Source organism: Molossus molossus, unplaced genomic scaffold (assembly GCF_014108415.1).
Source record: "Molossus molossus isolate mMolMol1 unplaced genomic scaffold, mMolMol1.p scaffold_m16_p_17, whole genome shotgun sequence".
NCBI lineage: Eukaryota > Metazoa > Chordata > Mammalia > Chiroptera > Molossidae > Molossus > Molossus molossus.
In genome coordinates, this window is record NW_023425352.1 from 25780760 (window position 1) to 25806434 (window position 25675).

The 25675-nt window shown below is 54.4% G+C and overlaps 1 protein-coding gene across 1 annotated transcript in view; it reads left to right on the top strand.

Moving 5' to 3' along the window:
• The window catches only part of CRTAC1 (cartilage acidic protein 1), a 148684-nt gene that overhangs the window by 78569 nt on the left and 44440 nt on the right, over positions 1 to 25675 (top strand). Inside the window, exons 3-5 of the mRNA XM_036265128.1 lie at positions 3234 to 3430; positions 16728 to 16864; positions 21748 to 21904. Coding sequence (XP_036121021.1) covers positions 3234 to 3430; positions 16728 to 16864; positions 21748 to 21904 — 491 coding nt within the window. The remainder of the gene's footprint in view (positions 1 to 3233; positions 3431 to 16727; positions 16865 to 21747; positions 21905 to 25675) is intronic.

The window sequence follows — 25675 nt, forward strand, 5'->3', positions numbered from 1 at the left end:
AACCAGGCCTGGGGACTCCAACACTAAGAGGGCGGAGAGAGGAGGAAGAACCCACAAAGGAAAAAGGGACGGGGAAGTAGAGGGAGAGGAGGAAAGCCAGAGGAGGATGCAGCCTCGGGCCAAGAGCAGTGTTTGAAGAGGGCAGCAGAGCCGGGGGGCCGAGGGTGCCCTTGGCTGTGGCTGCAGGAGAGCCACCTACGACAGTAACAAGAGTGCCTTGGCCTGGGGGGAGGAGGGTGTGGATTGGGTGGGGTGAATGGTGGTGAGAAGGTGGAGACAGCTTGTGAAGACAACTCTCGGAGAATTTTAGTTATAAGGGGAGTCAGGAAACATGCCTGCAGAGGGCGCACGATCAGGGTGGGGTGTGTGGGGAAGAGATACGAGAGTGTTTGGAAACTCTCAAAATGATCACTGGAGAGTGAGAGATTATGCCTTCATTGTTTCTGTTTTTCTAATATTGGCAGGATCATACAGTTGTGTAACTCTTTACCGTTTGTCACGCACTCATCCTCACAGCCATCCTGTGAGTTGTGTAGCAATAGACAGAGTAGAAGGAAGATGAGGAAGCTGCAGCTTGGAGAAATTGAGGGACAAGCTCAAGCTCAGTACCAGGAAGTGCCAGGGCCAGGAGCCATGCCCAGGGCGCTCTGGGCTCAACCCCCAGCCCCTCCCTGCCCACATAAGTCCTGCCCCAGTGGCCCGGCACCAGTATTGGATGGCACTCACACAGCTATGGGTTGTGCCCGGCTGGTGTCTCTCAAGCAGACTTTCCAGTTGCCACCAAGCCAATCACTTCTGCCTGCTGGCTCAGCCTTGGATATCATGAAGTCACATCTGCTTTTTAAGAACAAGGACCCTGTCCCCTGCCTAACCTCGTTTCAAAGCCTCCTGAACTTCTAGAATGTCCCACAGCCTCTGTTAGGTGTGAGAGAGAGGAAGCATGCAATCTCACATACCTTACCTCCAGGCCTGTCAGTGTGGAAACTGGTACCCATTTTATGACCCTCTGATTTAGTCCAGCTCTTTTGATTTGCAGAAGAGAAACCCAGAACATGGGTTTCTGGCCAGCCAAGGTCATACAACTAACTTCTGGCAGAGTCCAGACCTGCAATAAGCAAAAGAAATTAAGGATGAGAAAGTCCTTTGTAAACTGTAAAGTGCCGTGGAAATGTAGGGTTATTACCTCCACTGTTTACATGAAGTCCTCAGGCATTGCTCACAGTCACTGCTCTGGGGGAGGCTGCCAGACAAAATATGCGGAGGACGAAGAGTGTTGGCATCACAGGCGACCTGGAAAGAACACAGGATTGGGGCCCTGGAGATGGTCAGAGGTCCCGGGCGGCCATGTGTGAGCTGTGTAAGCTTGACAGCTCACTTTGCCTGTCTACCCTCAGTTTCTTTTTCTAGAAAAAAGGCCTTACCTGCTTCCTGGGATTATGTGAGGTTCAGGTGAGACAATGCTTGTGCACGTGCTTTTAACGAGGCCCAGCGCCCGAGTGTCTTGTGAGGAGCAGTAGGGATGGTAGTAAACAGAAGACCTGGAGGCTTGGCGGACTAGTGGTTAGCACCCAGAAGGCACTCCCTGTCCTGGAAGCTGGAGCCAGCGGCTGATAGTGCTGGAACCCAAGTGTTCTGTCTCTCCTGCCTTGACACGTCCCCTAGGTCATGTGACGCCCTCAACACCGCCCCCAGACACCCTTTGTCAAGTCCAAGGCGCAACCTTCCATCACCAGGTGCTGACTCAGCCCCCAGTGAGCTCTGTCTCCCCTTTCACACACTGTGGGTGCCAGAAGGCACCTCGCCAGTTGCTCAGCATCCCCCAAACTGTACTGGCTCTGCACTTGGTGATGAAGGAGAGGGCCAAGTTGGATCTGTTTCAGGAGAGCAAGAAGTGATTTCTCTCAAAGACCTTGGAGAGTTCTTCCTGCCCTCCCCCAAGTGTTCTCCACCCGGGACCGTCGGAGGCTGGCAGCTGAACTCCGGAGGCAGGAGGCGGGACTAACGGGTTGTCTGGGTTCCCGGGAGCAGGAGGAGGTACCCATGGCTGTGCTGTCTGGGGGCTGACCTTGGGCATGTCGCTTTCTCCAGATGGAAAGGTGAAAGGAGGAAATCCACCCTGAGACACCTAAGCCCTTAGGACGCAAACGTGAGCTCTGAGATCTCATTCAATCATTCACCAAATATTTACCGGGTGCCTGCCTATGTGTGCCAGGCACGGTTGCAGGCCCTGAACAACAAAACAGACAGAAAGTTCTGCCCTCATGGAGCTGACATTCTAGTGGACCAGACAGAGAAGGAACAGAGAATAGGGGAAGAAGCAGGGGAGGAATGAGGAGTGGGGGGGGGCTTGCTGCAGTTTCAGGATGTGGGCCTGAAGGCCTCACTGAAGGGACAATTGAGCCGGAGCCTGGAGGAGGAGGAGGAGGAGGGAGACCGCCCTGTGGACTGCCTGGGGCGTGGGCTGCAGGAGGCTGACAGGACAGGACGGGGCTGACGAGAACTTTAATCTTTGGATGCTGAGTTTCACAGAAAAATAAATCCAGTAGGTCCACCTAATAACTTTAGATGTGTTCATCATCTCCCACCTGAGAGACGAATTTCATATTTACTGTTTAAATGCTGGGACTCTCTGTCAGGAGAGAGTCATTCCAAACCTCTACCGCAAAGCCTCCTCGGCTCATTCACGCAAGGGCTCTTGGGAGAGCAGAAAGGACCTGCCGCTAACGAGCTGTGTCACCTTGGGAAGGGCACGGAACTTCGCTGAGCCTCCGTTTCCCTGATGAAGCTCATCAGTTGCTTCATCTGTAAAATGGGTTAATTACACAGCTTCCCTCACCTCCCTCACCGAATTGCTGTTAGGTTTAAATTAATGAGATCATAAATATGAAAGTGCCTTTTATATTGAAAGGGGTAAAGTAAATGTCCGGAAGGTTCCTGTGTCCTTCAGCACAGCCTGTGGTAAGGGGCTTGTCACCGGCTTCCCACTCCCCTCCCCTACTCCGCCCTCGTCTGTGTCCCATATGGGCCCAGTGGACTCTCACTTTGCCTGGGCCCATGTCTGATTCAGGGACACTTGTCAATACCCCGGGACCTCCAAGGCAAGACTGCTGAGGGGTCCTTAGGAATGCTACGGGCTGAACTTCCCCACACTGACCTCTCCGGGGGGCTCTGAGCCCCTTGCTGGTTGGATGGAACCAGGTGGCCCAGCTGCTCCAACATGCCCCCCCCTCCAGGTACAATGGCCCCAACCTGGTCCTGAAGTATGACCGGGCCCAGAAGCGGCTAGTGAACATCGCGGTGGACAAGCGCAGCTCCCCCTACTACGCGCTGCGTGACCGGCAGGGCAACGCTATCGGGGTCACAGCCTGTGACATCGACGGGGATGGCCGTGAGGAGATCTACTTCCTCAACACCAACAATGCCTTCTCAGGTAAGGGTTTGGGGCCTCGGGCCTCTTGCTGCTCCCCACCTTCTTCCTCCCAGCACCAGCCGGGCACAGGGCCTTGGGACCCTAGCCTTTCTCAGGCTACTGCAATGGGCCCCCCGAGGCATAGTCCCCTGCTGCCCCCAGGACCTCACTCTGTCCCAGCAGGAGGAGCCTGTCTTCTCCAGTGAGCTTTTCCTCGTCTCCTGGCCGCTGGGCCTGGAGATGAGGGGCCTTGAGCAGAGGCCCAGTCCTCCTTTCAGACTTTGTCCTCTCGCCTCCCAGGACGAGCAGCCCGCAGTCCTCCGAGCCCTCCCCGCTGCTCCTGCCAGGCCCCACCACCAGCACTTCTCACCCAGGTGGCCCCCAGCCAGCGAACGGCCCCCTGTAATTGCCCTGCGTGCTGTTTCAAGGAGGCTTTACTAAATGCTTTGAAATCCTTTCGCGGCCGCAGCTTCCAGCTGAGCTCATTATTCACTCCACACATTCCTGCTGAGGACCTACTCCAAGCCAGAGTAGAGGTGCTGGGCGTGGGTGCAACTTGGAGGACGCAGACCTTGAGTTCATAGCACTTTTCTAGCCCAGAGCATCCGTGCCAGTCACCTGGGGTCTGGTGTAAATGCGGACTCTGACTCGGCAGGCCTGGGGGTCTGGTGTAAATGCGGACTCTGACTCGGCAGGTCTGGGGGTCTTAGGTAAATGTGGACTCTGACTCAGCAGGTCTGGGGGTCTTAGGTAAATGTGGGCTCTGACTCGGCAGGTCTGGGGGTCTGGTGTAAATGCGGACTCTGACTCGGCAGGTCTGGGGGTCTGGTGTAAATGTGGACTCTGACTCGGCAGGTCTGGGGGTCTTAGGTAAATGTGGGCTCTGACTTGGCAGGTCTGGGGGTCTGGTGTAAATGTGGACTCTGACTCGGCAGGTCTGGGGGTCTGGTGTAAATGCGGACTCTGACTCGGCAGGTCTGGGGGTCTTAGGTAAATGTGGACTCTGACTCAGCAGGTCTGGGGGTCTTAGGTAAATGTGGGCTCTGACTCGGCAGGTCTGGGGGTCTGGTGTAAATGCGGACTCTGACTCGGCAGGTCTGGGGGTCTGGTGTAAATGTGGACTCTGACTCTGCAGGTCTGGGGGTCTTAGGTAAATGTGGGCTCTGACTTGGCAGGTCTGGGGGTCTGGTGTAAATGTGGACTCTGACTCGGCAGGTCTGGGGGTCTGGTGTAAATGCGGACTCTGACTCGGCAGGTCTGGGGGTCTTAGGTAAATGTGGACTCTGACTCGGCAGGTCTGGGGGTCTGGTGTAAATCTGGACTCTGACTCGGCAGGTCTGGGGGTCTTAGGTAAATGTGGACTCTGCCTCGGCAGGTCTGGGGGTCTTAGGTAAATGTGGACTCTGACTCGGCAGGTCTGGGGGTCTGATGTAAATGCGGACTCTGACTCTGCAGGTCTGGGGGTCTTAGGTAAATCTGGACTCTGACTCGGCAGGTCTGGGGGTCTGGTGTAAATGCGGACTCTGACTCGGCAGGTCTGGGGGTCTGGTGTAAATGCGGACTCTGACTGGGGGTTTGGTGGGGCCTGGGATCCTGCATTGCTCACAGCTCCGGCTCTGATGATGCTGCCCGTCCAAGGACCACACTTTGAGTAGTAAGATCCTACACACTAAGGAATGGAGGAAGGAAATCGATGCCCAGAAGGCTAACTAATAGCAACAATAATGATAACAGATAGCACTTAAACAGCACCTACTGTGTGCCAGGCCCTGATATGAGCACTTTGTAATAATTATCTCACAGTAACTCGATTAGGTAGGTACTGGTGTATCTCACTTTATAGCTGAGGAAACTGAGGCACAAAGAGATCACATGACTTGCCCAAGGTCACACAACTTATTAGTACCAGGACTCAAACCCAGGGGTCTGATAACAACTTCATCCTTTTAATCAGGACACTATGACCTCACTGAATCTCATGTCTTCGGGGCCTAGCAGAGAGCCTGGCTCATGTTGGGCTCAGCGTTTCTCAAGCTGGGGGGAGCTGTGTTCTTGGGGCTGCAGGTGGGTCCCAGCCCCTAACTCTCACATTCTCTCAAGGCTAACCTTGGACCCCTAGAATGAAGTCTCCCATTCGGCCATAACATCTGCAGGGAAGTCGCAGGCCAGGGTGTCCTCCTGAGGGATGCAGGGCCTGTGTCCCTGTGATGCCAGCTTGGATGTACACTGGATTCTTCCAGATGGCAGCAGGTTCTTGGGTTGGTCTGGACGACACCTGGTGCTTCACACCTATGTGTTCTCTGTCCTAAACTCCTGGGGGCAAGGCATTGTCCAGCTATGGGGACCACCTTCCCTCCCTCTCCCCTTCTTACACACATGGGCCCATAATGTTGCCCCGACTGGTTGTTGAGCCCACGCCAGGATCCAGACTCTAGCTGCCCCTGATGTTGAGCCCTGCCAGTTGCATGAATGGGAGGGGACAAGGTTGGGGCCGGTGCCAGGGGCAGGGGCGGGCAGGGCAGGGTTGGCTGGCTGGCAGCCAGCCTTGTGCAGCCAAGAAACAATGAGCCACAGGCTCTCGTGGTGTTTTATGGGTTTTCATCTCATCTTGCCACCAAGTGAGGCCTGAGAGATAGTAATTATCCCTACACAAATATCAGGGCATGATTACCCAGCTGGATTTACTGCCCTCTCTCCGACCAAGCCAAGATTGGATTAGGACACAATTAATTGATGGGCTGACCAACCCTTCAATGTGGGGCAAGGTCAGGAGGGGTGCAGCAGCAAGGGATGGCTGAGGAAGGGGTAGGTCCCCAGGAAAATGCTGGAGGGCAGGGAAACAGAAACAGGGACTATGGAAGAAGAGCGTTCAACATGGGCTCCGCAGGCAGGCTGCCAGAGGCCGAGGCAGACTCTCCTCCCTGCTCACTTTGCACAGAGCACCTGGGATGGACCTGACGGGTGTCTCTGAAGCAGCAGTCCCTCCCACTCTCTTACAGTCTTTCATCGTGAAGCTGGAGCAGTGGCGCTGGGCCAGTGAGGCACATTCGCGTCTCCTGGGGAGCTTTGAACACCCAGTTCCCAACATGCACCTGGCCAGCCCAGTGCGAATGTCTGGGGATGGGACTCAGTGATCAGATTGCCAGGTGATTCCCATGTGCAGTTGGGATGGGGGAGACCCTGACTCACATTAGTTCCATGCTCAGCCTAGCCATAGCCCCTTCCATTCACGAATGTTCATTCAAATATTTATTGAGCATCTGCTGTGTGCCAGGCACTATTCTAGACACTGAGGATGTCCCAATAAATGAAACAGAAAGATCCTGCCCTCGTGAAGTTTATACTCTATCCCCAACATGGCCTTATATTTCTCTAGGTATCTGACTCGCCTCTCCCAACCCCATGGACTCTAGGCTCCTTGAGGACAAAATTCTTGAATTGGTTTTTGTGTGCATCCCTCTGGCCCAGCCAGACCTTCAGCATCCTAACAGCATAATTAAAACTTGATAAATCCAGAAAGAACAGGCAAGACACTAGTCATTCAGACTGAGAGAAGGTTTGCCAACAGAGGGCAGAAAAGGGGAGACAGGAAACGTGGAGCCCCCCCCCCCAAAGGTCCTGGGCTTCCTGGGTTTGAGGGCACAGGCATTCCCCTTGGAGAGGCTGCAGCCAGGCCCCTGGGGCTGGGGTACGGATGATGGTGCCCCGCAGCCTCAGTCCCAGACGTGCTCCTCTCGGTGACCTTCTGTGGGTTTGAGGGATGTCTGTGGGTTTGAGTTAATTTTTCAGCTGAGTGATTCAATGGATTCATCGACAGTGGGCGGGGTGTGGAGCCCGGGCGTTTGTGCTGTGTCAGCACTTCCCTGCGTCCGGCTGGCGTGACACTCCGCGTCGCCACCCTGCCCACCACGGGAACCACGATCCTCCCCGGAGCCTCGCCAGCCCTGCCTTCCCCTGGCATACCACCGGGGGCTCCGTGAGCCCGGTCCAGAGCGTCACATGGACGTGTGGAAGGACAGTCTCTGTCCTGTTCCTCAGCAGCCCTTGGGATGTCAGCACTGAGACCCTGCATCCTGGCAGTGTCCTGTGGGTGTCAGTTTGTACAACCTGGGATCTTCCCTTTCCTTACTGGGTACCTTGGGCAAGATATTTGACCTCCCTCCGTCTCACCCCTTCACCTGTAGAACAGGGAAAAGTATATCAACTTCATAAGCTCAGCTGCAGTGGCCCCATAGACTCCCCAGAGCCTGCAGCGCCCCTCCTGACGTGCCCCAGGCTGCCTTTCTGACCTCGGTGCCTCCCTCTTCCTTTTGCTCCCTGCGTTCCCACCTGCGGCTTTCGTGCATGCTGTTCCCTCTACCTGAAATGCTTGTCCCACCACTGTTCTCAGGGCTGACTCCTTGCCTTCATGCGGGCCCCTCCTCAGATGCGGTCTTCCCTGAACAGCTTAAAATCACACCCCTATCACTCTTTATGCCCTTCACTTGCTTTATTTCTCTTCAGAGCACTTGCCATTGTCTAAAGTATGTTCTGTATTTGTCTGTGGTTCATCTCTGCTCCTCTTCTACTAAACGCAACAGAGATAGAAATTGGTCGTGTTTGCTGCTGTGTCTCCAGGACCAAAGTTCTCATGTCACTTAGTAAACATTGAATACATGTAATTGAATGAACAACTGAAATAATGAACGAAAAGCTCCTATAGTGTCTAGGACTTAATAAATGCTCTCTAAGCAATAGCTGTTATAATTCCGTGGCATGAAGGAAGCCAGAGCCTCTAGAGGTGCCCAGGGAGAGGGACCAGAGACCTCCCTCCGGCACGTGAGAGAGACTCTAGGAGCAGAAAGAGAGAAGGACCACAGTGTGACTAGCACACCACTCCGATGATGGTTCCAGGTGGGCATGGGTCAGGAGTAAGAAATGGAAAGGTGAGCAGGAGGGGACAGAGGAAGATTGACCACAATCTCAAGAAGGCCTGGGCCAGAAAACGACCTGGCTGAACTGACCTGGAAAAATGCAAGCCAGTTTATTTCAGGCAACACTGCTCGGTGAAAGCCACACAGCAGCGCGTGCAGGACGAAGGGGAGGAAAGGCCGGTCCCAGCACCTCCCTCCACATCCAGGAGCCAGGGCCTCCCACAGTTCCCAGTCAGAGCCCATCCCCCAGGAGTCCTGCGCTGGCCGCCCAGCTGCTGCCCTGCATGCCCTGAGCTCCCCTGCCCATGTGATCTGGGGCTCACAGGAGCATGAGAACTGGGTGAGTCACGTGCACTGTGAGCCCCGCCACTGACCTCACTCATTCCGTTCAGGAGAATGGTCACTGCCAATCTGCTGTCTTCTGTCTGCACACACCTCCCCCTTTTCCACAAAAATAGTAGTGTGCTCTGCTCACAATGCTGCCCCTTACTTTTATCTTTTAACAACAAATTCTGGATATTATTTCATGGCAGCACACAAAGATATTTTTATTTTTTCTGGCTATATAGTACTCCATTGTATAGATTTGCCACTCGTTGAACTGGTCCTCTATTGATGAACATGTAGATCCCTTGCAGGCTTTTGCCCTTACAAACAATGCCACCAAATCAATGTGTGTATAACATGCCATTTTCCACAACTGCAGTTGTTGCTCTGTGAGCTCATGGAAATGGAATGAGTGCATCAAAGGAATCTACACATGCAGCCTTGATAGTCATTGCCAAATTGTGCTTCAAAGGGACATTCCTGATTACATGCCCATCAGCCCTGATGCAGGCGCATTTCCCACCATGCTCACCAACACAGTGTGTCATCATTTAAAAAAATATCTGCCAGTCTGGTAGCAAATATTGCCACCTAGGTGTAGTTTTAATTTTCATCTGCCTTGAAATGAGTGAGGCTGAGCATATTTTTATATATTTGAATCTCTTGGCTGCTCATAGCTTTTGCCCATTTTTATCTTATTGATTTGTAACGCTTCTTTATAAATTAGGAAAATTTGCCCTCTGTCTGCAATACAAGTTGCAAATAGTTTCTCCTTTTTTTGTCATTTTTCTTTGGTCTTCGCTCATGGTGGGTTTTGCAATGCGAAAAATTTTTATTTTTATGGACTTGGATTTATCACCCTTTTCTTTGATGGCTTCTGCGCTCTGTTATACTTAGGCCTTCAGCAGGGGCTTTCGTTACCTCTCAGAGAGGAGGCGTCACTGCGCCAGGGAGAAGAAAGGGAGCTGGGCGGGATGCACTTCCAGCCTCCTCTGCCCACACAGCAGATGAGCTCTTGAGGCCAAGCACACCCAGTGTCCAGCTGCTCCTTCGCCCAGGCCCAGTTCCAGCTGCAGCCCGTACTCCACACCTGGCTACTCGGAGTGCGTGCTGCAGCCCAACAGCACTGGCAACAGCCGGAAGCTCGTAAGTTCGCAGAATCTCAGTCCCCACCCCAGATCTACTGGGTCAAAATCTGCAATTTAGCAGGATGTCCAGGACTCCCTGAGCCTGGGAAAGCCTGAGATACATGGCCTGTGTCTCCGCCCTCTTCTCTTAGGGTCCTCGAGGTTCTGGGGGCTCCTGATCCCCAGGTGTGTTTCCCATGGATGCATGGTCCTGATTTTCAGCTTGCCCAGCATGGCCCCTTTGGGGAGATGAGCTCCCTGCCCCCACCCCTACTGTGCCTCATTCACACTAGCCCCTTAAACAGCCAGAATGGGGTGAGGCTGTCAGATCAGCATCCTAAAGAGTATGGGGCCCCGAGGACATTTCCTCAGTCATACACAGATCTAGGGGCCTTGGCAACCAGGGACTTCCCGCCACCAGCCCCCACCCCAGGTCTTTAATGTATGGGGGAGGGGGCTTTGCCGGCAGACCACAGTTTGAGGTTCAGCATTGCCACTTAACAGCTGTGCCACCTTAGGCAAATGACTGTACCCTCTGAGCCCACATTCTGTCTGTAAAGTGGAGAATCTGTCTTCCTGATATGACCACGCAGAGGGCTGAATAAGCTCATGTGGGTGAGGCACCTGGCGGGGTGGGTCTCATTGTCCTCTGCATCCTGGGGTGGGAAGGTAAGACGCGTCAGAAATGAATCGGGAGCGGGGAAGCCTGGGTTTGTCCTTTTTAAGACTATCCTTTGCCCGGACTAGTTCTTTCTTTCTCCGGGACCATCACTGCTTTGCTGGTTTTTCACTCACGAGTCTTGTAAAGCATTTTATGCTTAAAGTCACCATTGCCCCCCGGGATGTGGCTCATGAGGGCCCTCAGTGCTCATGCTGTGTAATTCCCTTGATGATGATCATGAGGAGGAGGAGGAGGATGAAGGTGAGGATGGTGAGGTAAGGATGATGAGGAGGAGGGTATTGTTGTTATTTATTGAACTTAGCATGTGCCAGGTATTCTCCTAAATATTTTACTTACATTATCTAATTTAATCCTTACAACACCCTGATGAATAGGTGGCCATTCTCTTTAGCCTGTGTTACAAAGAAAACAAGTTCATGAATTGCCCAAGGTCAGCCTAGGCTGGGAAGTTGCTGGCTGCCTCCCTCGCCCTACTATTTGGCAGTAACCTCTTTGCCTGATCATTGATGTTGGAGGCTGAGCCTCTGCCCTGCCACATACCTTCGCTCACCCTTCTCTTTGCCACCCATGCCAGGCCATGAGCCAGGCTATCTCCCTGAGGTTGGGAAGCCCCTGGGGGAGGAGGCACTCGGCCAGTGATTCTTTGGAAGAGTCCTTTATGACCCAAACTCACCCTCCCAGTGGCTCCAAGTTGACCTCTGGGGGCAGAGCTGGGTGTGGAGGGGATGAGGGGATGGTCAATTGAATGCCATTTGCTTGGCAGACACCTCTGCCTTCAATGCAGAACTTTCTTGTGTGTCGATGACTCCTCCATTCCTGCCCCTTCTTTTTTTTTTTTTTAATCCTCATCCGAGGACATTTTTCCATTTTTTGTACAGACAGTGTGGGAAGGAGAGAGAGGAAGAGAGAGAGAGGGAAACATCGATGTGAAAGGGACACATCTAGTGGTTGCCACCCGCACGACCAACCAGGGCCGGGGACAAACTGCAACCGAGGTACATGCCCTTAGCGGGAACCGAACCCAGGTCTCTCCGGACCGCAGGTGGACGCTCTAACCGCTGAGCCAAACCGGCCAGGGCTCCTGCCCCTTCTTCCCCCTACATTCAAATGCACCTGCTCCTGGGACTCATCTGTGGCTCTGGTCCTTCCCTCTGCCCAGCTTCTGCCACTGCTCTGCACACTGCCATCCCTCATGGCCAGTGGCCTCTTCGACGTGCCTCCTCTGTCCCCCTGTGACCACCCCTGTCTGAAGGCAAGCTACTGCTGCCACCACCCAGTTCGCTCAGTTCCCGCTCTGTCCCTGCCCCACACTGCGGACCACTCCCTCTTCTGACCCAGCACCCCCCCCCCCAGTCCCTCCGCCCTCCTGCTCTCAGCACTTCCTCCCACTGCCACCCTCATCACCCTGGGCCACACGTGAGCCACTTCAAAGTGGGCACCCACCTCGTCTTCTCCCTTGTCTGCCAGGGCAATCTTCTGGAAACTCCGTCTCCCCCAGATCAGAACCACCAGTGCCCCTCTGCCCTCAGTCCTGGAAGTAGTGGGTCTCTGCTGCCCTGCCGTGTTTCCTCCTCCCCCCGCACAAACCGTCCTCTCTAGGCAAACTCGGTGCCCTCCATGCCTTTGTCTGTGCCACCTGCTGCCCAGTGCACCTCCTGCTCTCTGCCTGGCCAAGCTATAGAGTGCAAGGCTCAGAAGCACAGGCTTTGGAGTCAGAAAGACCTGGGTATGAATCTGTCTCCACCATTTACTAGCTCTGTGACCTTGGGCAATTAACTTAACCTCTTTCTTCTCAGTTTCTCCACCTGTAAAATGAGGTCACACTATCTCTCAGAGTGGCCGCAGGGTTTAGTCAAGATGATGGTTGTACGAGCCTGGCCATACTAAGTGCTCTGTAAACCAGTCATTGTTGTTGTTGCTCTGACCCTTCAAGTCCCCGTTCAGGTGCCTCCTCCAGCGTGACGCCCTCCCTGATCACTAGCCTGTTCCATCCTGATTCCACAGCAATTCTGGATGTGCTGTCCTCTCCTGCTCTGAGGGGTTCTGCTAGCTGTGGGGTTTTAGGCAAGCCCCCGCGTGCCTCGGGTCCTTCATCGGTAACGTGGGCATGAAACGAGGACCCATGTTGCGGGCTGTGATAAGGGGTAACGAGAGCGGGTTAATATGTGAAGTGCATGGCGCACAGAAAGTGCTGTGGAAATGTTAGGGTATTACTTTCACCCCCGTCCCATGGCAGCTCCTCTCCCTGTCTATCCCTTGTGCTGTCAAATGGACTGTAAGCGCCCTGAGTCAGGGAGGGAGACTCCCACTTCCCTGGGGCCTCCCACAGCACCCAGCACCCAGAGGGGCCTGGTGGGCACCCGCTGGGCCTTCCCCATGGCTGCCTGCAGCCACTGACAGCTCCACTGGACTCTGAGACCTTCGCTGCGCCTCTAACGCCAAGAGGCCAAGTCAGGGTGGCAATGGAAGTCCCCAGAGGTGCCTCTCACAGGGGTTGTGACCTCCAGAGCCCTTGCCCTGCCCTTGAACACCCAGGCCCCGCCCTCTCAGGGTCTCCCCCAAGGACTCAGGAGAGCCCCTCTCTTCTGCAGCCTCTCCTCTCCCCATGCAGCTGCCCCACCCCCGACCCAGCGGGGGACCCCAGGGTGGAGTGCAGCTACAAGGAGCCAGGGGCGGGAGTAGGTGCTGACATGGGCCGGGGGCCAGAGCTGGGTGTTTATTGCGGCGCCATCGACCCACACAGCTCGCTGTTTATCTGTCTTCCTGACACACCTAATTACCCAGGTTGCAGCTGCCAGAGCGTTTGCTCTTCCTAAATCATGGCTCCCATCCTGCCGTCGCCCAGGCCTCGGGCCTCTGCCTGCAGAAGGGCTTCCATTGATTTTGCCGTTCCCATTTATGATCTACAAGGCTCCGCACCGCTGCTGCACATTTTACCTTAATTAGTTTATTCTTCTGGGCGTCCTCGGTCAGCCCGGAAGCCAGGAGGCTGGAACGGAGGACTCGGCCAGCGGCACTGGCCACCCTCGCTCCTCTGGCCGCAAAGCCCAGGGCCTAGCCGGACGGCAACTCCCTCGGACAGCAATTTGCTTAGAACAGCTCTGGCTCCGCAGGATGCTGGCAGGTGAGCTGCGGAAAGGGGTTCCGTGACCAAGCTCATTTGGGAAAGGCTGCATTAAATAAAATTAAGCAGGGAGTTGATTGCAGGACTTTTCAGTTTTAACAGACCGATGTCCACTGTGAATCTCCAAGAGGAGGACAGAAGGTGTAGTCTTCCCCGAACTCTGATAATCACGAAGTCTTTTCTCCAGGCAGCTCACAGAGAACAGGGTTCCACAAAGCACACTTTGGGCAGTGTTGTCCTGAGTGGAATTGGAGGCGATGAGGCAAGCGGGGGGCAGAGTCACCCGGGCCCAGTCTCCCCTCTCATCCAGCTGCGGCAGGAACTCGGCAGCTCGAGCATTTCCTCCACTGAGCGCAGAGGTGCCCGCGGAGCCATGCAGAACCCCAGCCGCGGCCGCGCTCTCGCCTGGCCCTGAACCTCGATACCTCAGGGGGGACTAGACTAGCTGGACAGACAGTGTAAAGGGGCTCTGGTTTGACAGCAAAGGGCAAGGGTCACTCACTGTTGGTGGAGACGGGAGACCGGGCAGCCTGCAGGGCCATGCGGAGGACCCCCAGGCATCGGGGAGCGAGAACAAGGCTGCGCCCCTGCCTCGGGCACAGCTGCGGGCGGCCCTCGGGGTCCACAGTAACTCCCCACAGTCCTGAAAGCCAAGCGGCTCTGAAATCCTCAAGTGCTTTTTGTAAGTTTGCGGGAAAATGAACTGATAGCAAAACCTGTCCTGAGCTGATGTGAGCTATTTATGGCTTAATTTTTTCCACTTTGTGTGAATATTCATATATTTCACTGAAGAAATATTAATGTGTTTAATTATGGGGTGCTGCCCCAGTCCCTGCTGGGGGTGTTATTAATAAACGATGTGTGCACTGTTACATTTCTAAACGATGAAGAAAAAATCTAAATTTCTAAATGCCTCTGTGCCCCAGGGATGACGATGAGGGGCTGTGGACCCAGGGGTGCGGAGCTGCCGCTGAGCAGTTTGGGGTGCCTGACCTGGGGCCAGAGTCCGGTATAATTTCTCCTGTAATTCCTACAGCAACGATGTGAGGGAGGGGGCACAGCTGGCACCCCGAGTCTCACAGAGGAAACCCGCTGGAAGAAAAGAGAGAGCTGGCCCAGGCCCCTGAGCTCCCGCAGTCGGAGTTGCACCTGTGCCTCTGTCCAGACTCAGCCCCTCAGGTGCCCCAGTGGGCATCCCTGAGCCCCAGCAGCTCTGTGCAGACCCCGCTGCAGCTTCCCAGCCCAAGTCTGTACCTGAACAAACACCTGCTGGTCCCTGGACCCGCTTCCTGCTCTGCTCATGACGGGCCTTCCCCTCCCAGGGTCTGAGGAGCATCCCCGAGACCAACTTCAGACCCCACGGACTATGCACCAGCTGCCCTGGGTCCCTGTGGTGTTAGGAAGCCCCCATGTGAGGCCACTCAGAGAGCAAAACTTCTTGTCCTCTCCTGGGCAGAGCCACTGAGGGGTCCTTTATAAACTGCCCTCACCCACACACGCTCACACTCACTTCCACAATCCACTCATTGTCACACACTCACTCACATACACTCACACTCACTCTCATATACTCCTTCTCATTCTTTTTTTTTTTTTTTTCCATTTTTTGTACAGATAGAGTGGGAGGGAGAGAGAGAGAGAGAGAAACATCGACGTGAAGGGACACATCAAGTGGCTGCCACGCGCACGACCAACCAGGGCCGGGGACAAACTGCAACCAAAGTATGTGCCCTTAGCGGGAACCAAACCCAGGTCTCTCCAGACCGCAGGCCGACGCTCTAACCGCTGAGCCAAACTGGCCAGGGCTCCTTCTCATTCTTCATTCATTCCCACGCCGACCCACCAGACCCCTGCAGTGCAGACCTTACATCCCGAAAGGACCGTAAGAGCATCTCATCTATGAAGAGGGAATAATTATTTGTCTAATACATACTTGTTGAGGTACCATGCTAAACTTGAAGGCAGTTATTGTCATCCCCATTTACAAATAAGAAAACTGAGGCTCAGAGATGCTAAGCAACTTGCCCAAAGTCAACAATAAAACCTAGAAGTAGAATCTGGGTGGAACTGAGACTGAGTCTCGGGCTCATTTATTCTGAACCCCCAGGTCTTGACCACTGCGCCATGCTGCTCCCTCTAGGCTAAGCCCATTGCCTCCCCCGGGCCAGCCAGAGTCGGGTCCAGGGGCTCTGTCACCAAGTCCACTCCTACCCAAGCTCACCTTCTCTGATTCCTTCAGCTGACCCTCTCCTGTGTTTCCTGTGTACGGCCTTGAGGGTAGAATATGATCCCTCCTAAAATATAAATGCTCTGGGTCTCACATTTGCAGGAAATAAACTAAGGGTGAGGCCAGAGGGGAAAACTCCACTTTCGTGGTCTCAGCAGGAACTGAGCTCCTGCCATTGGAAATTTCTTGCCACGTCCCCAGAACGAAGCTTCTTGGCCATGAGTGAGCTTCAGGAGGCCACAGACCTTGCAGTTACATACGGCACATTGCATGGTGCAGAGGGGCCTTAGCCTCCACCCCATTCTCGAAGGGGTCAGTATCCCAAAGAGGTGGAGACCACTGACCTCCAAGGCTCCCCAGTTGTGGAAGCAGGGACCTCCCAGCGCTGCCTGGGTGCTGACCTATTGCCACCTGGGTCCCTGAGGGTGGAGGTGACAGGCCTGTCAGAGCCCAGCTTCCAGCCCCTTCCTTGATCAGGACTTAGACACCCATTCAGTTTCTTCTGAGACCCAAATCAGGTCCTGCGGTCCAGCAGAGAATGTCGGGGACAGCTCCTGGAGAAAGACATTTCGGGGTGAGTTTGGGTGCTGAAATATTGGCCAGCCCGGATCACCCTGATGATGCAGACAGTGCAATCCAGCTGCTGAGGGTCGTCTCAGACACGTGGTAGCAGTGATGTTTCTTCCATAGTTCCTGAGGTGGGCTGGCCATCTTCATAAGCCTCAGTCTCTGCTCCCAACTGACCATACCCGAGTGCCGCCAAACACAGGAGTCTCGCCTGCTGGAGTCCTGCAAGGAGTGCTCGCCTTGAGCAGATGGCCCATCCACCTGTGGCCCCAACCCCCCGTGGCAGGTCCTCCAAGACATATGTGCACCCTGGTCCGCCAACCACCAGCCTCCCTTTCCTCCTCTCTCCAGGGGTGGCCACGTACACGGACAAGTTGTTCAAGTTCCGCAATAGCAGGTGGGAAGATGTCCTTAGCGATGAGGTCAACGTGGCCCGCGGCGTGGCCAGCCTCTTTGCCGGGCGCTCTGTGGCCTGTGTGGACAGGACGGTGAGTTGAAGGGTGCATGGAGGGCCTGGGGCAAGGGGGCACACAGCAATGTGAGAGCCAGAGGGGAGCCCAAAGGCAGATATCCCCAGACAGAGTGTGGCTCTTAAGAACAGAGCCAAAAGCTGCACCATCTCCGCAGCTCCCAGTGTCTTGCACATCGTAGGTGCTCAGTAGTAACAGCAAGACTTGCGAGATGAGTTACAATATACTTTTACATCCTTCCTCCCAAGAGGCCCACTCAGCAACCAGTGTGGAAATTGGCCTGGTGCTTTCATCCAGAGTCACTGAGGACCCTGAATGGATTGGTGGTGTGGCTAGGACCTGAGTCCAAATCTTCTGGCTCTAAACCTTGTGCTTGTTCATTCATTCAACTAACATCTGTTAAGTGCCTACTATGTGCCAGGTATTGAGCCATAGGGCCCCCGTAGATATATATCGGCAAATGAAGGCATGATAGAGGGGCTCACGGGTGGGTGAGTGGGAGGCAGCCAGTGTACAAGCACTTGAGCTAATCAATGGCTCCATCAATGCTTCCCTGCCCTGCTAGTCCACAGTACAAGAAGGGTGGGGGAGAGAGGCCAAATGCGGAGGTGAAGGAGCAGCTGCAGCCATCTGCCCTGTAGGGCCACCCCCACTGGGCTAGCATCCCAGCAGCTCCAGCCGGGGCTGGAGGCTGGCTGTGGAGGTGATTTATCCCTCCTGTCACCTGCTCCCCTGCCGCCCCCTCCTTGACTTTACAGAACAGTCATCACTAAATCAGGGACCCAGCTGCTGCCCAGCTTCCATGGAAGCATCTCTGGCCCCCGTTCTGGGGGCAGGGGCTAGGGGGCTGGCTCATTTCAGGATTGAGATGGCACAGAGGGGTTGGAGATTCAGCGTGAACCTTCGCAGCAGGGGCCTCCAGGATGGGGGAGAAGGCAGGTGCCAGGTATAAATATTTATTTCTTAACAAGCTGGTGCTGAGAAGAGAAGCCAAGCTGGGCTGTGAAGCCACATTTAGCCCTGACCTGAATCTGTGCCACCTGGACTCCTGCCTGGTGGGAGGGAAGGGGAAGGCCGCTGAGTGGCCCCAGAGAGTGGGGAGGGTCTGAGGGGTGCCAGGCAGGCTGCTGCTGGGGGCCTCTACCCAATCTCCTACTGGCTTCCTGTCTCAGTCTTTCAGGAATAAGGTTTCCCACACTCTGCTAAGGTGGGAACTTTCTCAGAGCTGCTGGGAGGGCCTGAAGGTTAATCACAAAGAGATGTACTCTCTGTCCTAACAAGGTCATCTGCACACCCACACATTTAACCACAGGACAAAGGCACCATGTGAAATGCGAAAAAGAAAAAGAAAAAGAAAAAGAAAAAAAGGCATTGGCACACAGCACAGTAGGCAGGCACCTAGCAGCTTGCTCAGCCCCTGCTCAGCCCAGGCCTCAGCCCAGCTGCCACCAGCAGAGGGTTGCTTTCTGAGTTCGCCACCACCTTGGCAGTCCCTGGGGCTTGAGAACTGTGAAAGGGAGGATAGGAAGAGCTCAAAGCCAGTCTGGAACTTGAGAGGCAGAAATGCAGCGTAGTATAGGAAAATGCAAGAGCAATCACAACAATAACAGCTATCACTTGTTAAACTAACAGCATGCCCAGCCCTGTGCTAAGTGGTTTATAAGAATCATTTTATTGAATCCTTATATTAAGCCTATGAAGTAGATGCTCTCATGATTCCCATTTTACAGATATGGAAACTAACCCCTGGACCAATTAAGCAACTTGACCTTGATCACATTCTTGGCAGACAAAGCCGAGAACTGAGTCCTGCCTTCCTGAAAATGAATTAGATACCCTTTGCTCCTTTGCCACCCCCTGCCTCTGGGTGAACTGGTATTGAATACAAATTTTGAACCACAAATTCTATTAACATTCTCCCTGCTCCTTTCTCAGCCCCACAACCATTTAGTCTACCTAGTCAGTGGTTTTCAAAGTGTGGTCTCCAACTAGCTGAATCACCATTGTTAGAAATGCAAATTCTCAGGCCCCACCCCATTCCACCCTCCAGACCTACTGAATCAGAATCCCTGGGGTGGGACCCAGCAATCGAGTGTCAACCAGCCCCGCAGGTGATTCTGATGAGTTTGAGGACCATCGCACCAGGTACACGTCTCCATCCCAGCACCTGCCATTCTCTCCCGCTCCCCTTCCAGCCCTCATCTGTTCCCTGCCCCAAACCTGGAACTCTGCCTGCCCTTCATCTTCAGCTGCCTCATCACTCACCCACCTTTCTGGATCCAACTCAAAGCCAATCTCTTATAAGAAGCGTCTCCTGATCGATAATCATTATGCCTCATGTTTATATAGCATTTTTATCTTTCAAAGACCTTTCACATGCATTGTCTCATTTTATCTTCTCAACAACCCTGCCAGGAAGCAGGGAGAATATGATCCCCACCTAACCTGTGAGGCAATGCAGCTGGTGGGCTAAGGAATCTGCCCACGGACAAGGAGCCAGTTAGGAGCAGAGACCGGACGAATAGCCCTACACCAAGGAGCCAGTTAGGGGCAGAGAACCCAGGCGAATAGCCCTACACCAAGGTTCTCAAAGTTCCTGGACCAACAGCATCAGCTCCACCTGGGAACCTGTTAAAAATGCAGATTCCCAGGGCCCACTCCAGACCTCCTGAATCAGAAACTTTGGGATTGGAACCCCACATCCACATTGTAACAAGGCCTCCACGTGGTAGGCTAAGTGGTGGGACCCTCTCTTCTAGACCCAAAGCTGCAGAAGTGTCTTCCTTGTCCTGGAATGACCTCCATCTCACCCTCCCAGAATGCTTGTGGTCAAGTTCACATGTGAGTTTCTGTCATCTGCTACAATTGCCACACACCTATGTCTGTCAGTTTAATCTCCCCAAAACATTGAAGTAAGGACTAGGTCGAATTGAATTTTATAAATATCCAAATTTTCTAGCGGAGAGCATTTCAGTTTATTTAGGCTTTAATTGCCCATTTGTTGAAGAAATTGCTAACAGCTGGTAGGGTCAGGCAGGTACAGCTATGGTGCCCTTTCCCCTTTGGCCCGTCATCCGCTCCAGCTGGTCGTTCCACACACGTGTGCCGAGCTCCTGTGATGGGCAAGGACCTTGCACCGTGTCCCCTAATCCTGAAGCCGAGTTGTAAAGCCACGCATCGCAAACTTCCATTTTGCAGAGGGATCACCTGAGGGTCTTATGAAAATGCAGGTTCTGATTCGGCAGGTCTGGGGTGGGGCCCTACACCAAGGTTCTCAAAGTTCCTGGACCAACAGGGACTTTGATCTCCCATGATCTCCAGGGACCCCTTTACAAACAGATTTATAAAGCATCGATTCCCAGGTAGCAGGATAGAGACTCAGATAACCAAAAAAGAAACGGCGTACAAGTCCTCCGGGAACTGCGTGGCCACCTCCTCCAGCTCTGTCCCCTGCCGTGCCCTGCCTTGCGTTTTACATTCCAGCGACACTGAACGAACTGCCTGTGGTTTCCCTACATACATCATTCTCTGTCTCATCTCTGCCTGGAAGGTTCTTTCCCCTCCACTTCACCTGGCTGAGACTCCTCTTAGAAAACCTTTCCTGAATTTCCAATGCTTCGGTGCTCTTCCTCTAGGTTAGGAGCCCCCTCTGTGCACCCAGAAAATTGGACACACTCTCTCAGTCACATATATATAGATAATTGTCTGATCATTGGCATGTCAGCATCTCCCAGGACACCCTAAGGTCCTTCACTGGCCTCATCCATAAAGTGGCTCTTAATTTCCCAAAGAAAATGGTCCCAAAGAAGAAATGAAGTCAGTGACCAATTAGTTGGAACTGGGTTCTGCCGAGGGGCCATTAGGTAAGAAACAGAAGCAAGCAGGGGGTTGCAAAGAGGGGGACAGTGCCCACTCTTGCTATCTTGAACGAAGTGGTTCCTCTCGCACTGTCCTGGCGGAGGTTTGCCTTTAAACTCGACCACAAGCAGCCTAAGAACGAAGACTTTGTCTTACGTACACTTACAGCAGAGCGCCTTGCACGTAGTTAGGGCTCAGGAAATCTCTACGATCTGATTAATTGGAGGGACATGTTGAAAAGGGTGGGAGGAAAGCTAGGAACCTGCCTTAGAAATTGTGTGGGTCTCTTGGGAGAAAGGAGGCAACCCTTGAACAAACTCCATCATCATGACGGCAGCAAAGCCCCTTCATCAGCGGTGTTGCGGACTACAGAACAGAATGACTACAGCGCCAAGGAGGGTGCAAAGGGAAACATTTCTGAGACAGTGGTATAAAGGCAGAAGCAGTATACTATTTCTTTCTATATAAAGTGGGGAAAACAAAGGAATGGGAGAGGGAAGGAGGACCCCTGCATCTCTGAGCCTCTCCTGCTCCCAAGACAGAGGAGTGGAGGAGTCTAGTGTGGGAAGTGGCGGGGAGATGTCTCAGGAGTTTGTCTGTCATCTTGGCTGGAGTGAGCTTGAATGGGAGAGAGAGACTGAGAATAATGGGGACTGGTAGATCAATCAATCAGCAAATATTTATTGAGCAGCTACCCTGGCTGGCAGCTGGAGAGAGCTCAGCTGGAGGGAGGCACATTAGAAAATTGTCTATAAAAAGGTGGCGGCGAGGGAGAGGGAGGGGTGTGTTCTTCTGGGACAGGATAGAAAGAGAAGGAGGGTGGCTTTTTTGTGGGACTCCAGGGGGCACCGTGCACTTTGCAGCCTCTGACGCACAGCTCTGGAGTTGTGCAGTGCACAGCCTGCCAGGCACGCACACCAGACCCCGGGGAAAACCAGCCCGTGCAAGAGCTACGGCCCTGCGAGAGGGGGGAGGGATCCTTTCTGGGGAAAGACCTCGATGAGCCCAGATGGGCCTGCTCACCTCCTTCCCTTCCTCCTCAGGGCTCTGGACGCTACTCTATCTACATTGCCAATTATGCCTATGGTAACGTGGGCCCTGATGCCCTCATTGAAATGGACCCCGAGGCCAGTGACCTGTCTCGGGGCATTCTGGCACTCAGAGATGTGGCTGCTGAGGCTGGGGTCAGCAAGTATACAGGTATGCAAAGTGACATGGGATGCTGCAAGCTGGGGGCGGGGGCTGGGGGCCAGGCCTTGCAAGGCTGACTCTAGTTCATCCGACACCACAGGAGAGGATGGGTTGGTGTCCCTGGAGAAGGAGGATGAAGACTTTATTTCATCTCACCACCCACAGGGGATTCTCCAATGTTGCCTCTCCAACGGTTGATGAGATAGCTGGCCGGTGTGGGCTCTATGGGGTCCCTTGGGGTACATCAGACATTGGGTGTGAATACCATAACAGCATCCCGTCCCTGGAACCTCCTGTCCCATTCCCTGCTGTGACCCAAACAGGTTCTGTAGGAGAAAACTGACGAGTCACAAAGGCTGAGATTTAAAGCATCCTTTATTGCCAAGCAGCAGATGAAATTATTTCCTTACACATAAGCAGCCAGGAATTCAGTGCTAGCTAAATCCCTAAGCTTCAGCCGGGTCCTGTCTCGGATAACTGAGCTCAAAGAATCGTGTTCTTGTTCCAAAACCTCTCCAGCACTTTTTTGGAAGGCAAACTCCCCCCACATCTTTCTGGATGGGGGACCTATTGTCAGAGTCTCTGACAGGGAGATCTTTCCAGGGAAGGCTGTTTTTCTAATTCCAGCACGGCTGCTGACTAAACTCTGATAATCTGCCAATAGGCTGCTGATGGCAGAGCAATTCGGTTTTGGGTGCCAGAAATCAGGAAGCCAGAGCTGTGCACAACGACTTCGCACATGAACTTCAGCCTCACTCACACTGCCTCCGCCCTCGGGACAGAGAAATTCTCTCCCTGGTTGACCTTCCCAATACAGCCATCCCAGTCTGCACCGCAGACGGCCAAGGTAGCATCCTGCCTGAATCCAAATCCTGGGGCTCGGAGGGTCCTTGAGGGGTCATGTGGGCTGTCCCCCTTCCTCCAGACACCTGAGTGGTGGCATAATCTCAAAGTCCTACCCAGAAAGGGTTGTCACAGCCTCCCCTGAGTTTACGACGCCTTTCTCTAGCCAACTTTCCACCTCGGTGAAAGGCGGAGATTGATGTTGGCCTGTCTGACAAAGTTTGTGAGAACATATGACTAGACAATAAAACAGTCTGCACAGCCCAAGCCCATAGAGCCCTCCGGAGCGCCACGCGTGGATGTGCAGCAGGAAGGCTGAGTGTCAGTAATAAACTATGTTTTCCTGGGAAAAGGAATAAACATGCAGGAGCTTCAGCCTAGATTTGTACAATCTGTTTTTCTGAATAGGTCCCAGTTCTGTGCACTGGGCTGGCTTGGCAATTAAGTGCCTTGATCTGCAGGAGAAGGAGGGTGGGCTGGGGAGATGTAGCAATTGAAAATGATGAGATGGAAGGAACGCAAGTCTGGGAAAGAGGGTTATACACAGAATAAAAGGATTCAGAAGGTTGTAGCTGGGTTTGAGCATGAAGGGGACATTGTTCACACAGGCGGGCTGGCAGACGGCTGGCAGGAACCCGGGAGGGGCTAGGAAGGGACCAGGAGCAGACAGCTGAGGAGCACGGATGGGGTGGGAGCACCAGCCAACGGCGCAGGGCGGTGCTGGAAGGACAGGGCAGCTCAAGGAAGGGACGGCAGCTTCTGTGGAGCACACAGGCAGGCCGGGGCAGCTGGCGTGCCCAGAGGACACGTTAGAGCAGCTTTGCAGACTTCCAAAAGCCATTTGGCTGACGAGAACCTATTTGGCCCACCAGGTTACTATCTGCCCGCCTTCCCCAGCCCACCCTTTTCATGCCTGCCAAGCCCCCCAACTCTACCCTGCAACTCCTGTTGTCATTCCATTAACAACTCGTGGACATCTGGCTGGAAAACTAGCCCCGAGCACCCCCCTGAGCCCCAGGAATGGACCCCAAATGTAAGGACCACCACTGGAGCCCAACCTGATTGCTGAGGCTCTGGCACGTGGCCAGCGCCCGGGGGCCTGGGAAGGGGTGAGGCAGCAGCAGCGAGGTGCAGGGCCCGAGCAGACAGGGAGGGCAGCAAGCCACGGCCAGATGTGCAGTCAGGGAGCAGCAGGTCCCGGGAACCAAGCCATACAATATCCATCTGCTGGACAGACCTCAAAGAACTTCCCATTTTACAAAAGAACAAATGAAGGTCCAGAGACAGAAGAGACTTGCCCAAGGTCACACAGGGGGATGTAGAGAAACTAGCAGTTTCTAGATGCCTAGATGCCTAAATTGCCACAACCAGCTGACCTTTCTGATGACCTCCAGAGACGGGAAGGGCTGGTGAAGGACACGTTAGAGCAGCCTGGTACACAGCCCCAGGGACTGGCACTCAGACTTTCAGCATGGTCCCCGATTTTTGTGGCTGAAGCAGCTGCCTGGCCTAGGGTGCCCAGGGCAGTAAGGGGAGGCCCGGCAACCCCGTCGGCAGGCCCGGGTGATGGTGCTGCCGGCACTGGCTGTCGGGTTTCTCGGAGGGGGAGGGGAGGCCTCCTCTCCAGACAGTCGATTCCGCTGGCGGCCGCCGCTCTGCTGGGTCACAGTGCCATCTAGCGGCCAGCGTGCCGGATCTCGGGGGACTGGGGGGCTGGAGGGCCCCTGGGGGGGCAACGTTGGAAGAGTCTCTGGTGCTGCGTTGAGCTGAGGGAAGGCCACTCCCCATGGTTTCTGGTTCAATGAGAATCCCAAGCCCCGACTTCCTCAGCTGCTCACAGCCTCTTAAGCCTGGACAGTGCAGGGAACCACTCTCCATGGGGATCCTGAGAATCAGTGCTCCCATGGCACAGGGCCTGGCATGGAACCCAAGGAAAGGGAAGGTGGGGCCCAAGAGGTCAGCACTGCCTCCGGGCCCCAAGTGACCTTGGGCAAGTCCCTCGGTCCCTGGGGGCACCTTGAACTAGCCCGCTAACAGCTTGCAGGAGGGCGGTATCTGGAGCCAGAGTGCAGGTGCCGATCCTGCCTCCGCCATGTCCTGTCCAGGCAGCAGTGGACGCAGGATTATTAATCTCTGTGGGCCTCAGTTTCCTCACCTGCAAAATGGGGGTGTTGTGAGAATGAAAGGAGGTAGACATGGGACATGCCTGGCACAGGACTCACACACAGGCAGCGCCCAGCAACACCCTCCTCCCTGAAGTTCCAACAGGGATGCCAGGGCCCTCTGCTGGGCATCCCTTGGGTGTAGGGAGCACCATGCTGGGCACAGGGGGAGCACAAAGCAAGCAGGCCCAGCCCCTGCCCTGGAGCATCCCCCACATTCCCAGCCTGTCCTTAGCCCTGGGCGCAGACGTGGCCTCCTCGTTCCTGGCTCCGCTGGAATCCATCTTTCCCTTCTCTCTGACCCTGCCTCCCATGAAGGCAACCCCTGCCCAAGAACTCTGTATTCTGTCCTCACCCTTTAGGGGAGCATCTGTCTGGGCTGCAAGGTGGTGATTAAAGAAACCTTAAAAGAATTTTGGAAAGAAAATGAAGGTGGATTTATGGTGTTGGGTGGGGAGTTTCGCTGTTGGCTGGGAGCAGAGCAGAACAAAGCGAGGGCAGATCTGATTTATAGGAAGTCATTATTGGAGGAGACAGAGATGCCTAAAGCCCAGCTGAGGCCTTCTGGCGGATCCCCACCAGCCAGCTCCGGAGAGGTGACCAGGGGCGGCAGAGTGGGGACCACGGAGCCTCCCCTAGGCGGGCGCTGGCCTTGCGCGGGAGTGGAGCCAGATCTGACAGCAGGGAACAGGCAGGGCTGGAGTGACAGGCTCCTCAGCCAGGGCCCAGGGCCCTGCCAGGGCACCCAGGGCCCTGAGATACACAGGCTGCCAGA